The sequence below is a fragment of the Dasypus novemcinctus genome, chromosome 5 (genome assembly GCF_030445035.2).
Source record: "Dasypus novemcinctus isolate mDasNov1 chromosome 5, mDasNov1.1.hap2, whole genome shotgun sequence".
Lineage (NCBI taxonomy): Eukaryota > Metazoa > Chordata > Mammalia > Cingulata > Dasypodidae > Dasypus > Dasypus novemcinctus.
In genome coordinates, this window is record NC_080677.1 from 161,666,265 (window position 1) to 161,680,162 (window position 13,898).

At 48.0% G+C, this 13,898-nt stretch overlaps 1 protein-coding gene across 3 annotated transcripts in view; it reads right to left on the bottom strand.

Moving 5' to 3' along the window:
* The window catches only part of ARMC3 (armadillo repeat containing 3), a 99,177-nt gene that overhangs the window by 33,496 nt on the left and 51,783 nt on the right, over positions 1-13,898 (bottom strand). For all 3 annotated transcript variants that reach the window (XM_058297855.1, XM_071215495.1, XM_058297854.1), the window contains 3 exons: positions 12,795-12,947; positions 12,598-12,703; positions 810-1,059 (listed from right to left, as the gene is read on the bottom strand). In XM_058297855.1, the coding sequence (XP_058153838.1) occupies positions 810-1,059; positions 12,598-12,703; positions 12,795-12,947 (509 nt within the window). The remainder of the gene's footprint in view (positions 1-809; positions 1,060-12,597; positions 12,704-12,794; positions 12,948-13,898) is intronic.

Here is a 13,898-nt window from a genome sequence, read left to right on the forward strand (position 1 = left end):
GCTGGGGAGTCCGGAAAGGGCTTAGCACCGCTCCCGGCCTGCAGGGAGAGCTCGATGGTCGGGAGCTGCGGGTATGATTTGCACTGGGGAGAGAGAAACCAAGTCCACGGGCATTTGGGTGGGAGCCATGGGACAAGTAACTATGAGAAAGCTGGGAGAGGAAAGGTTTGTGTAAGTGTTTATGAAGATTTAACGGGATCGTGCACAAGTGCTAAAAACGCTTTTATATGATGGACGTTAAAGAATGCAAGATAAAATATAAGCAACATGAATGTGTATATAACCCGCGTGTATAATGTAAAGATTCCTACTCAGATATACCTGCTACCACCACCCCGCTGAAGAAAGAGCAGGCTGTTTGCGATCACCCTCCTTCTACCCCACCAGAGGCAACCCTTCCCTGAATTCGGGGCTCCCCACGCGCGCCCTTTTCCTTATGGTTTTGGCTCGCATGGCTGTGCTGCCAAGCAGCTGGCTGGGACCGCTGCCCTTCCCTGCACGTCCCGAACGTGGAAGCCGTAGCCTGTGTGTCCCCCCACGAAGCTCACCTGTGTTAACGCCTGTGGCTGCAGCTGATGGCCTTTCACCGACGGGAGACCCCATTTTATAAACAGGCCCCGACGGCCGCCCCCGCTCTCTTACCAGTTGGACAGTGGTTTGTGTCTGCCTTCCTGGCCTGCTGTCACGAGGCCCCTGGGCTCAGAGGCCAGCCAGCCGCAGGGTCAGCCCAGAAAGCAGCTGGCGGCGTGTCCGCACCTGTGCGGGCGAGGCCCGCTGGGGGGGGACCCGCCGGGGCGGCCGGGGCTCACCTCGGCGCGGGCGCCCACGTCGCAGGCGGTGGCGGCCACGGCGAGCGCGGCGCGGCTCTGCACCACGGCGTCGGCCGAGCGCAGCGGCGCCAGCAGGGCGCGCGGGAGCTCGTGGCCCTGGACGCTCCCGCGCAGCGGCTCCTGCGTGGCCATGTTGGTCAGCACCGTGGCCGCGTTGGCCACCGCTCCGTCGCGCTTGCTGGACAGGGCGCTGATGAGCGGGCCGATGCCGTCCGCCTCGGCGGTGGCCCTGGGGACACGGGGGCGACCACGGCGTCAGTCTCGGGGCAGGGACTCTCCTCTGGGGCAAGCCGCCAGGCTTACAGAACCCACGGGGACTAAGTGACATTTTAGGAACGAATTCAGCTGCCGCGGATGACCCCGGAATCGAGGTGTCCGGGATTTAAACAGTCTGGGGGCAGTTCCAGGGCTGGATGAATCTAGGGACGCCTTTTCCTCCAGCTACAGCTTCCGGTTACAGAAAAATGTAGGTCTACTCGGAAGTCCAAGCAGCTCTACAGCTGCTCTCAGCTGTTTTTTGTTGTTATTGTTTTTTTTTTTTAAATTCAGATACTTATAAGGCCAGGAAATTCTATTCTAAGGAATTCTATTTAAAAATCCCTAACCTGTAGGAAAATGTCTTAAATGGGAAGAATGAGTGCGAGAACGGGGGAACTCTTGATTTAAATGAAAATTCTTTAGCCCATCTTCCCCCTTTTCAAATTAAGTTAATTGTAAGTAGAGGTTAATGCCTTTGAAACCAGCAAGTTAATCTGCATGTGAATGTGTTTTTTTTACAAATCAAACATCAAAGATCACAGTCATGATTTTTTATATAGATGATTTTAGTAATGTAGGCATATTTAGTTGTTAAATTTCCTATTTCTAATGTAAGATTACAGTGATACATTAATATAACATTTTTTTCACCATTGGCAAGCCGAATCTCCTTCTAAGAACGTGGTACTGTCTATAATCCTTGCTTTATAATCACAAAAGCTCATCAAACAGTAAAAATAAAAGAGATCAGTTTAAGGAATGGGAGGCAAACTATGTCCTTTAATGTCGGATATTGCTTTGAATAAAAGATAGTCCAAGCAATATGATAAACTGAGCCTCTTAATATGAAAGGAAGACCCAAAATTATACATTAAAAAATCCATTTAAATCTCTGGGAAGGTGTCCCTTAAGATTAAAGTTCAGTTAGGTGGCATGTAACCAACATTCACTTATGTAAAGACGTGGCGAGCCAGCACAGGGCCTGCCTGAACTTCCTTTCCTGGGGGAGAAAAACAGCCACTCTGATGCTCATTTCACTTAATTCTCTTTCCATTACAGCAATACCTATTATTAATTGACACAGTGGCCATTTTGTTTTATGAATAAAGGAAAATTTGAAGACTCTAATAGATTATTGTACCAGGATCTTCTCATATTTTACTTAAACATGGAACTTTCAAAAAAAAAAAAAAAAAGCCAGCCAGCAAGGATTGTAAAATATGGATATTTTCTAATTAGTTAATGTATACCTAAATCTTCTTTAAAAATCATTTTTCCCTTGGGTGTAATTTTTAGATAATGCAATCAGTCCCTTAAACCAAAGGCTTTGCTGCTCTGTTTAAATGTATACTTAGTATAATATATATTTACATTGTATTTGCAGTTCGGTTGTCCCCAGGTGGCTTTTCCTTTGGAAATATTTAACTTCTGAAGTCAAGAAAGACCACATGTTTCCCCGCATCCGTGATAGAGATCAGCGCGCACTAATAGGTCCTCAGATGTCTGACCTGGGTTTGCATCGGGGGTTTTTGAAAACTTCAGGATCACGCTCATCCATTTGAGCCTCTCCGCTTTTTAAGAAAACCACTAATGGGAAACGGATTTGGCCCAATGGATAGAGCATCCACCTACCACAGGGGAGGTCCAGGGTTCAAACCCCGGGCCTCCTGACCCATGTGGAGCTGGCCCATGCGCAGTGCTGATGCGCGCAAGGAGTGCCGTGCCACGCAGGGGTGTCCTCCGTGTAGGGGAGCCCCACGCACAAGGAGTGCGCCCCGTAAGGAGAGCTGCCCAGCGCGAAAGAGCGAGCAGCCTGCCCAGGAATGGTGCTGCACATGGAGAGCTGACGCAGCAAGATGATGCAACAAAAAGAAACACAGATTCCTGGTGATGCCAACAAGAATACAAGTGGACACAGAAGAACACACAGCAAATGGACACAGAGATCAGACAACTGGGGGTGGGTGGGAAGAGAGAGAGAAATAAATAAATGTAAAAAAAGAAAACCAGCACCAAGTCCCGTCACATGCGCCCCAGCGCAGCTCCTGCTTGCGCTCTGCTTCCACCTTTCCCCATAAGAGGCACTTTTGCCTGATTCTTCTGGGGCGCTCCCTTCTGCTCTTTTCTTTGCTCTTTGTGGAGACAATAAAGGGATGTCTACAAAATTCTAGCTGTTTTTAAAAAACAAAGGTTCTAGAGCACGGTGGAGTCCGCTTTCCTAAACCGAACGTGACTACCAGCCCAGAAGGAGGGACACAGGTCGGAGGAGCGCCCTGCCTGGCGCGCACGGCTGAGACGTGCAGCTCCGGGACGCGTAGACGGCGTAGCTGGGAAGACGTTATGATGAGGACATACTGAGTCCCTGCACTTACCTACTAAAAATACAAATTTCATTTATAGAAACAGAGTGGAGAATTACATTAAAATGTGTTTCTTTCAAATCCGAGGCACTCTGTTTTATTTCCCCCGTCTCCAGCGGGCACACAAGCTGAAGCCTATCATATTTTTAAAACACATTTCAGTTTCCTAGATAGAATAGTGTTATCCAAATGAATGGGACAGAAGTCAAACTGCTTTGTTATAAATCCAGAATTATAAGGCCATATGTCATCACAATCATTTGAAAATATTTTCTGATATTTTCTTTCATTAGTCTCCATCCAGTTGGAATTTAGTCAAGGAAGAGTTGAAAATGGAGATTTAAGGGAAACCAACTAAAAAACAAATATGGGAATGTGTAAAAAAGCATCTGTTCCCCTGGTTTGATCCGTGCAGGCACAGGTGTCACGTGGCGGGCCATGCGCAGCCCCGCGGTGGGCAGGCCCCCTTCCCCGCCACCCTCTTCCCCTGCCCCCTCCCTTCCCTACACCCCCCCCCGTGGATTGATACAAAACACCCCCCAAACAGCTCTGTCCTCTCCCCCCTGAGTCCTCCAACTGACAGCTCATGACCTTCTAGAATTAGAACTCTCATCCAACTACTCCCCTCCACAAAAGTCGGCGCTTCCCATTGCTCAGAACCGAGCCCGAGCCCCCAGACCCGGCAGCCTGTGCGGCCCCTGGGGGGCCCCCTCCTCACCCGCAGGACCCCAGCGCCCCTCCTCGGCTCTGCTGCCACGCAGCCTTCCACGTGCCGGCTCTTTCTGCTGGGCAGTCCCGCCGTCCCCACTTCTGAGTCCTCCCCCATAGCTCCCAAGCGACTTTCAAAGTCCAGCATGAGTGCTCCTCAGGCAAGCACACCTTGACCTCCACACAAGGTCAGCATCCTTCCCAGGGGGCACTCCTTGGCTGACCCTGTGCAGTGCTTTGTTAAAAAGATAGCATTCAGCAGAGGAGAAGTGCAACGATCTTGCAATGCTCCTCTGCAGCAGTGCAGGGCAATGGAAGTCAGCATGGAAGGGCGTGCAAGCCCCGCCCTGGGCGGGAGTCCACGGCAGGGACACTGGGGACACTGCGACGGAAACATCCGGCAGGGCCTCCCCGGGCTCCTAGAAGAGTGTGTGCGATTCCACGACCTGCATCCCTTTGTCCAAATGCCCTTCCTGGGCACTCGGCCTCTTTGGCCTAAGGGACTCCAGCGCCCTCTTCCACTGCCCGGAGCCCCTTCCTCTCTGGGCCCTCCTCGGCCATCCCTGCCTCCTCGGCCGTCACAGTGACCCGCACCCACTGCTCAGAGGCAGGATCCGAGGGTTCATCTCTGTCCCCAGTGCTGAGAACATCAAGTTGAAACTGAGCTGAATCAAGTGCAGGGGCACGAGGAGGAAGGCCTCTGTGGTTGTTGAAGAGTGGGGGAAGGAGCAGGCAGGGGGCACTCGGCCAAATGGGCCTCAGCTTTGTCACTCACAGCCGCTCTTGCAATCAGTTCCTGTCCTGCCTCCCCCCCCCCCACCCCCCCCCCCGTGTGTCCCCGATTGCACAGGGACGCGACTGTCAGGTGGAGTTGAAGAAATGAAGCTTGCGCTTTAGATCACGGCTTGGGAATCTGGCCAGGGGTCCCCGTTGCGTCTTTGCAGCCATCCTCCACGGCCCTGCCACAGCCCGGGACTTGGTCTGCGCTGCCACTGGGAGGGTCCCACCCGCCGATCTGCAGAGGCTGGTTTCAGCAGTCGCGGGCGGCCTCGGGCGGCCCGGAAGCCCGTTCCACAGACAGAGCCCCGCGCCGGCCGGGCGAGCCCCCGGCAGCAACGGGACCCTCTTCCTAACAGCCCTCGCGGCCACTCGCACCCGCAGGGCGTTTCTGCGTCTTGGCGAGCTTCTGTCGCTGCAGGGAAGACGCGTGGGGGCCAGGCGCGGGTGAGGCGGGGCAGGTGCCAGGCGAGATGCCCCTGGGTCGGGGCGCGCAGAGCCCGGCTCAGGAGGCTGCAGGCATCCCGGCATCCGTCGCAGAACGTAAAGAACCAAGACGTGGAACGTGTGCGCTAAATCGTTGGCTCCGAGTCCCAGATGGCCACGGCCCTGAGGCAGCCCCAGCGGCGGGGCGCCGGCCTGCGCGCGGCCAGGCGGGGGGAGTCCAGGGCGGGCAGGGCTGGCCGGAAGGCGAAGGGCCTCTCCTCCTAGAGAAAAGTCACTCAGAGAGGCTCACTGGCGTGAGGGGGAAGAATTAGTATTAATTGCAGGTAAATAACTAAAATGAAGGGTTTTCAAGTAATACTTATTAAAGTAAAACCCAATCATGGAAGCGAAAGTGTGAAAAATAAGAAAAATGCAGGGAAATAAAGAGAAAGATGACGTGACACCAAACTGTCATATTGATGCAGTAGGTATGATTTTGAGTCTTTGGGATATGTTTCGGCTACAGCTGCCGCGACATCCTGGCTTCTCAAGAGAGAAGAGCGTCATGGCAAGGAGCTAGGGCTTCCACAGACAGCATGTGTATTTTTGTGACCGATTATGAGACAGTGAATCAAAGTCGGGGGAATTCAAATGTAATTTTCTTACAAGTGACATGGAATCTTTATTAGCCTATCTATTCAATCACGATACTTCATTCCCATACACGCCACCTTCTGTTTCAGGAGCCGGAAGGCCCTGCCAGCGGGAGGGAACAACTGTCTTTGTTCCAGGCGGCAGGCTGGTCTCCTAAGAAAATCGGAGTCCCGGTCAAGGTGTCAGCACAGTCGTGCGGCGTGACCTCTGCAGTCTCCCGTGGTTTCCGTTCAGCCTGGAAACCGTGTCGTATTCACATGCCTGCACGCAACAAGGGGCAAGCGCGATGGAATCGGAGCTGGCGTGCTGGTGCCCTGCTGGGCCGCTGAAGGCTCCGCGGGGCAGAGGAAAGGACCCAGCGGTTCCCAGGCCTGGCCTGGTTTCGCACAGGCCCGACGCCCTCGCGGCGCCGTTCCCCTCCCTCTGGCATCATCATGCCACTTCATTTTGGACCATTTGTGCTGTTGCCGCTTCTGAGAGTACCTGCCTGGGATGTCTCTTTTATTGTCTGCCTCAAATAATAAATAATGGGGGGGGGGAGGCAGAGGAGGAGGGGGAGAGGAGGATAACGGGGAGGGAGCCGCGGAGACAGGTGAAGGTGCTAGCTGGAGCGCAGGCGTGGAGGACCTGGAGGAGACCGTGGAGGCAAAGGGGGATGCGGGCGGGTGGGGGTCTGAAGAAGGTCAGAGTCAGGTTCCCAGGGCGGGCAGGAAGAGCCTCAACTCCCACAAGAGCCCTAGGAGGTCCTTCAGAGGCTGCTGGGGGCGGGGGGGGGGGGGGGGGCAGCCCCTCCCTGGCCTCTGGACCTGCAAGGCAGGCGTGACAATGCCCAGCCCACCTCCCGGGCTGCTGCCGGGCCTGCGGGGCTAGCTGACAGCCCCCCAGGAAGGCCAAGTGCCCCCTCCTCTATGACTCAGGCAGCCCCGAGGGCCATAACCTGTCTCAATTCCTTGGCTCACAGGACAACAGGATCTTATTTCCAGATTTGTGGGTGTATGGAACTTTGATCGACAGACAACTCTTCAACTGGGCGGCCAAATCTCCAACCCCTTCAGGGCTCCGGGGGGAGCGGTTTCCTCTAGAATCTCAGGCCAGTCTGCCCATCTCTGTGCAATCAAGGAGCAATGCAGATCACACCCTTTCCAGAGGGAAGAAAAATCACTGGAAAGGGTGACTATATAAAGACAAGGGTGAGTGAAGAAGAATCTGCACAAGTTTTAAGGATTGCTTCAAATGGAATGAGAGAAAAGAATACATCGTTCAGGATAAAGAGACCCAAACTGACCGTTTCCTCTGACAATCGGTAACATTGGAAATTAAACCTGAAAAAAATGGACCAGCGGCTTTAAAATGGGGTTCTGCAATCGTCATCCTCTGCTCTCCGGGTAATAAAAGAGGCTTGGGTAATTTTCTAATCCAACATTTCCTGGGATTCACCTAGCATCAGAAAATTACAAGCTAATAAAATTCAAACTCTTTTTCAAGAAAGGGGGTAGGCATGAGCTGACCCAAAATGGAGATGTGGAATTGGTGCATTTAACGCAAAACTCAGCTCTTTATCCTATTTTTCCCAATCAAATATGATTTTTCCCCAATCCAGTACAATTAACATTACAATAAGATTCCATGAAGCCGGGAAGGAATATGGGCTATAAGAGTTAGAAAAGAAAAAGCCCCTCTACTCAGTAAACTTGCAAGAAAAAGCAGAAGTGCAGGAATAATTCTTAAGTTTTCCACAAAGACTCCTCCCATTACCTATCAATTCCAGAAGTCCTTTAAAGTATTACATAATACTCGACATTCTTTGAGATGCCATCCTTAATACAAAGGCTTGAATCATCCTTAATACAAAACGAAACCTCCAAAACTAGCTCAAATGATCTTACAAGACACTCATCTTTAGGGTTGCAATTCAGAGGATCTAGCCAAACAATGTGAATTTTTTAATAAAACAAGTCAACAGCAAAAAAAAAAAAAATCTACTCTAGAGGAACTACAATAAAATAAGATTTATGAGTTTATGTTTTCCAAGCATAGTGTCTCGGTCCTCTGTGGTTACATAGCTCAACAGCTACTCAACTACCAGTGTAATGAATGTGTCAACACTTTTTAAAAAGACCACCTTAAAATGGAACAAAAACAAACACAGGTGTCCGTTAAACACGCACTCAGCAGGAGAACTACCTCTTTGAAAGCATCACAGTGAAACGCTTTCCAGATCGCAGGACTTGCCGATCTTTCGCTTCTTATTTTAGCCACAGTGCGCGTTCCACTCCCGAACGGCGATCCTGGGGGACCTTGGCCGCCCCTCCCCCCCGCGGCCCCCCCGCGGCCTCCCCCCCGCGCCCCCCCCCCGCGGCCTCCCCCCGCGGCCTCCCCCCCACCGCGGCCCCCCCCCCGCGCCCTCCCCCCGCGCCCCCCGCGGCCGCCACTAGGGGTCAGTATGAAGACGCCCTTCCCTTCCTGCCGCGTGGGCGACAAAGGCGACACGGCCGGGTCAGCGCAGCCTTCCAGCCGCCCGGAGCCTGCCGCGCGCGGGGGCGGGGTCTGCGGCCAGCTTCTTGAAGAGAGTGTCCTTCGTCCTTCCTGTCAGTGGCCCCGTGGGTGCAGTCCTCGAGGATGCCCGGGGAGCGAGGTCGAAATTCAGACGGCACACCTCTCCCGCCGCCCGCCCGCGCGCCTGCTCGGCAGACAGAGGCAGGTCCAAGGCGGGGGCACGCGTCCCTGTGGAAACCTCCGGAATAAAGGCAGGGGGCGGGCCCGGCGGCGGTAACTGCCAGCGCCCTCCGCTTCCCTCGCTCTGGCTGCCGGGGGGCCCGGGGGGCGGGCCGGCCCCTGCCCTCCCGCCGCGCGGGGGGGGTTATCCACAGAGGCCGGCGGGGCTGCGCCCCGGGCAGGGCCTGGGAGGCGCGGGGCAGGTGCCGCTGGCTTTTCTCTACCAGTCACGTGGCTTTCTTCGTGCATAGCTGCAGTAGGTGTTAAAATTATTCCGTGTTTTGTTTCTACGTCAGTGAAGGGAAATGTTCTCACCAGTCAGGCCAAACGGCAGGTCCCACGGGGGGCCCGGAGCACCAGGACAAGGCCCGCAGATCCCGGCGGGCCTTCTGTCTCTTTCTAGAAACCTTTCGGGGCAGAGCCTTTCCCGGCTCATCGTCTCCCACGTGTGATCCTGCCACTGTCCCCCTCCCCAGAGCAGGACACCCCAGAGAAGGGCACTTTGTCTCCAGCACTGCGGGGGCACCGGTGGCCCAGAAATCAGTCAGCTAGGGGTTTTGTTTGTTTTTCTTGTCAGCAGCACACAGAATCTGTGTCTTGTTTATTGTTGCGATGTTTGTTTTTAAGGAACCACAATCTGTGCTACCATTTAGAAGTTTCTTGGGTCACTATTGCTGTGAGGAGTCCAGAAGGGGTACAAAAACAAAACAAAACCCAACAAAAACCCAACAAGGAAATGGAGATGAAAGGGTCTCTGAGTTTTAGGGGAAACATACTATTCTTCGTGGAGATAAAATTAAATAAGTATGAAAAATCAGAGTTAGTATGACTTAGACCTGGCTATGTATTTTCTACAGAAAAATGCATAGATCTTTAGAAAAAAGAAAATAGCATTGTTTCATCTGCCACTTAGCGCAAACCGGTTTTTTCTTACTAGCCCATCTGTATTAAAATAGTTGCGATTATTAATTTTTACATTATTTTATTCAATGAGTTTTATTTCCTAAAAATAATTTTATCTCTGGAAAAATATCTAGCCAATATCCTATATTAGTTTTCTGATCCTTCCCTAGTTTACCAATGGCCAAAATTAGCACCAGAAAAGGGAAATGAGTCCCTTTACCTCAAGAGATAACTTAAAAACTCTAATTCTAATCAGATCCAACAGATGGCAGTGATGTTATAAATTAATATTTTAAGATATTCTTATGATATGTAGAATCTTCCCCTCAGAAAACAGGATAGAAGAATACTTTTCTTGGCATTTGCATACATAATGTAAATCTTTGATAGGAGTAATTGGAGGAATGAGTACAAGGGTAAATATAACATGAAATTTAACAGAAAAAGATTTATTTCCTATCTGAAAACTTAGAAATTTTCTCTTTTCCAAAAAGTATTACAAGTTGAGAACTGTCAAAGACATTAACAGAACACCAAGCAAAGATGAGTGTCCAAATCAACTAAATTGATTATACTTTTATGTAAAACTTATTATTACTGCTTGGTTCCCATTTTCATCTTATTTCTTTTTACAGGGGTTGTTTTAGCCTTCTCACTTCTTATTTATTAATTTTAAAAGAATTTTGCTTTTCTTTCTCCTTCTACCACTCCTAATAAGTGAATCTGTTCTTGTCTTCTTTTACTATACCTTCAAATAGTTACTTTTATTCATATTCATCATCTTTTCATAGTTTTACCTACTGATTTTTGACAAGGTTGCCAAATCCACTCAGCTGGGCAAGAATAGTCTCTTCAAAAATGGTGCTGGGAACACTGGATGTCCACACAAAAGAATGAAGGTGGACCCTACCTCATACCATATATAAAAATCAATTCAGAATGGTTCAAAGACCTAAATACAAGAACCAGAACTATAAAACTCCTAGGAGAAAGCATAAGGAAGCAGCTACAAGACCTTGTGTTAGGCAAAGGTTTAGTTAGAATTTATACCTAAAGCACAAGCAACAAAAGAAAAAATAGATAAATGGGAGCACATCAAAGGACTTTATCATAAAAGTAAAAAGACAGTTTTACACAATGGAAAAAAATATCTGAAAGCCGTACATCCAATAAGGGTTTAATATTCAGAATATATAAAGAAATCCTGCAACTCAACAACAAAAAGACAACCCATTTTTTTTTAATGAGCAAAAGACTTGAATAGACATTTCTCCAAAGGAGATATATAAATGGCCAAAAAGCACAAGAAAAGATGCTCAACATCATTACCTATTAAAGAAGTGGAAATCAAATCCACAATGAGTACCATTTCATACTCCCTAGAATGGCTATTATTAAAAAATATGGAAAATCACAAGAGTTGGAGAGGATGTAGGGAAATAAGACTCATTTGTTGTTGGTGGAATGTGAAATGGTGCAGCCACCATGAAAGACTGGTGATTCCTCAGAAAGTTAGATATAGAATTACCATATGACCTGGCCATTCCACTTTTAGGAATATACCCAAAAGAACTGAAAGCAGGTTAATTTCTGAACTCTCAGTTCAAGGTTATTGTTCTATAAGTCTGTCCTTATGCCAGTACCATGCAGTTTTGCGAGCTGTGGCTTTGTAATAAGTTTTAAGATCTGGGAAGTGTGAGTCCTCCGACTTCCTTCTTCAAGATGGAGTTAGCTATTTGGGGCCCCGTACCCTTCCATATGAATTCGATGATTGGCTTTTCTGTTTCTGCAAAGAAAGTTGTTGAAATTTCGATTGGGATTGTGTTGAATCTGCCCATCACTCTGGGTGGAAGTGACATTTTAATACTTAGAAGAACACAGAATGCCTTCTGTTTAGGTCTTCTTTGATTTCTCTTAGCAATGCTTTTAGTTTTCTGTGTTCAAGTCCTTTCCATCCTTGGTTATATTTGATTATTTTAGTTGCTAGTGAAAGTAGAATTATTTTCTCTAATTCCTTTTGAGATACTTTAAGAATGTATACAGAAACATTATTCATTTGGGGGTGCTAGTCTTTCAAAAACCTGCTACGTTGCTGAACAACTCATTAGCTCTAGTCGCTTTGTTGTAGATTTTATTGTGTTTTATATGTTGTGTTTTTACTGGTCATTGGTAGATTTTTTGTCTTCCCATTAAGCTTTTATAAAATATTTGTATGGGAGCAGAAAAAAAGGAAAGAAAGGTTAGGAAATAGACTGTGTATGTGATGGGGGGATTTATTTCAACCTAGAAAAGCATAATTTAGCCACAATGCCACAAAATAATAATATTTGAAAGTTGCCAACTAAAGTACCATAGTAGATAAAGGGAGGAAAAACCATTATTTTATTTATGAAAGTTGCCTTCAAGAAATTCTTACTGCTTTATAAAGCAATCCAATCCTCTGTAGAGGAAAGAAAATAGCTTTGGAGTCCCACAGACCTGTGTTTCCCTTCCAGTTCATTTATTCCCTTAAGTGTGCGCCCAGGAAATAAGGGGAACTGCCCGAGCCTCCATCACACTGCTCGGAAGACAGAAGCCTTCCTTTCCTGTCTTCATAGTATTCTCCCATATGTGACTCTTTTAAATGGACTTTTAAAAATGTTTCCAGATTTATCTAACAAGTATGTTCATTGAAGAATGGATCTTCCAAAAAACTTTTCTAGATTTTATATAATGTTGCCTTTTCTGTGTCCATCCTTATCTGCATTTCTTTATCCTGCACCTTCCACCTGAGGACCCTGTTGTCTAATTCAAAAGGCCAGAATGTCTTCCCTACAAAGATTTGGTAAAATCTCTAGAAAACAGGCTTTAGTAAGAGATTCGGAGGAATAACCCCAGAAAGACCATCGGAGAGACTAGGTCCACTGCCTGGAAAGCCAAAATATGAAAATGAGAGCAGCACGCAGCGCCGCGGGCGGCGCCCTCACCTGGCGTTGGCGGGGTTGCAGGTGGTCAGGTTGGCCAGGGCGAGCGCCGCCGCCTCCCGCAGCTCCTCGTTGTCGCTCTTCAGCAGCTGGATTAGCTGGGGGATGCCTGCAGGGGCGGCGAGACGCGTGAGACGCTTTCGGGGAAGAGGGGACAGCCGTTTCTAAAGGTTCAGAATGCTGCTTTCCAGCGTGCTCACCCTGAGTATTGAAGAAATCTTTGCTGCCTGAATTCTCGCACATTGCAGAAATGGCTTGGGAAGCGGCAATTTTAGTTCCGTCGTTCTCGGAACCCAAAAGGGTGACGAGGCATTTTTCAACCTCTTGTTCGTGGAAAAGTTTTCTGTTTTCGGCTTTCCATAAAAGAAAAGAAAGTGAAAAGTCAGACTTTTGCTGCAAAAAAGGAGCAATGAGCAAGCTACTAATGAGCAAGTATTGCTACTTAACACACCCAAAGGACGATATGGATTCAATCAACTTGCTAGCTTTCGTCACAGAGTCTACACTGAGCAAAATACACACCTGCGTAACCTCTAGAGCAAAACGATTATACAAAATGAATCATGGTTATTGCTCTTTTTCCTACTCCCTTATATGTCAATACTATGGCGACAAAAATTCTGTAAAAAGAATCAGGCACCATCTCAAATTTCGCAGGTGCTGATCTAATTCCAATAAGACGCCTGCCAGGGTATTGAGTGTTCACATTTGCCGTCTTCTCACTAAGGAGAAAAAGCCTGTTTATCTGATGATTACTCTAAACCCAAACCCAACATTTGAAGAACGCCTGACACGAGCAGACTGGTGGAGGAGAAAATTTTTAAAAGCGGAATGCTCTGACCTCAAGTCTTAAGAAATTTATAACTCTTTCCCAAAATAGCATAGTTATCTTTTCTCCTAAGTTCCAATACATGCTAAATTAGCAGAAATTAAAATATTTGTCTTCATTGATAAATTATCATAAACATAATCTAAAAGTACATTAGCAGAGCTTTCTTTATTTGAAAACAAGGTTATGATTCTATCATATGCCATAATATTCACCTAGTTCCAAAACACTAAACTGGAAACCAAAGTATCTTTTAATGTTTTTTTCCCCCCTAAGCACTGTTTTTTTTTTCTCATTTTAGCTTGATTTCTCATACTTTATCTTGTTACACAAAAGCAAATATTGTACTAAATGAAATTAGAAAATTAGGTTTCCATAGTTTCGTGTTCTGTACTTAATTCGAAATAAATCAGTTACTATCTTTTAAAAGCATGTCCTAGAAAAAATACATTAAAGCAAACTCAGGTTTAGTGCT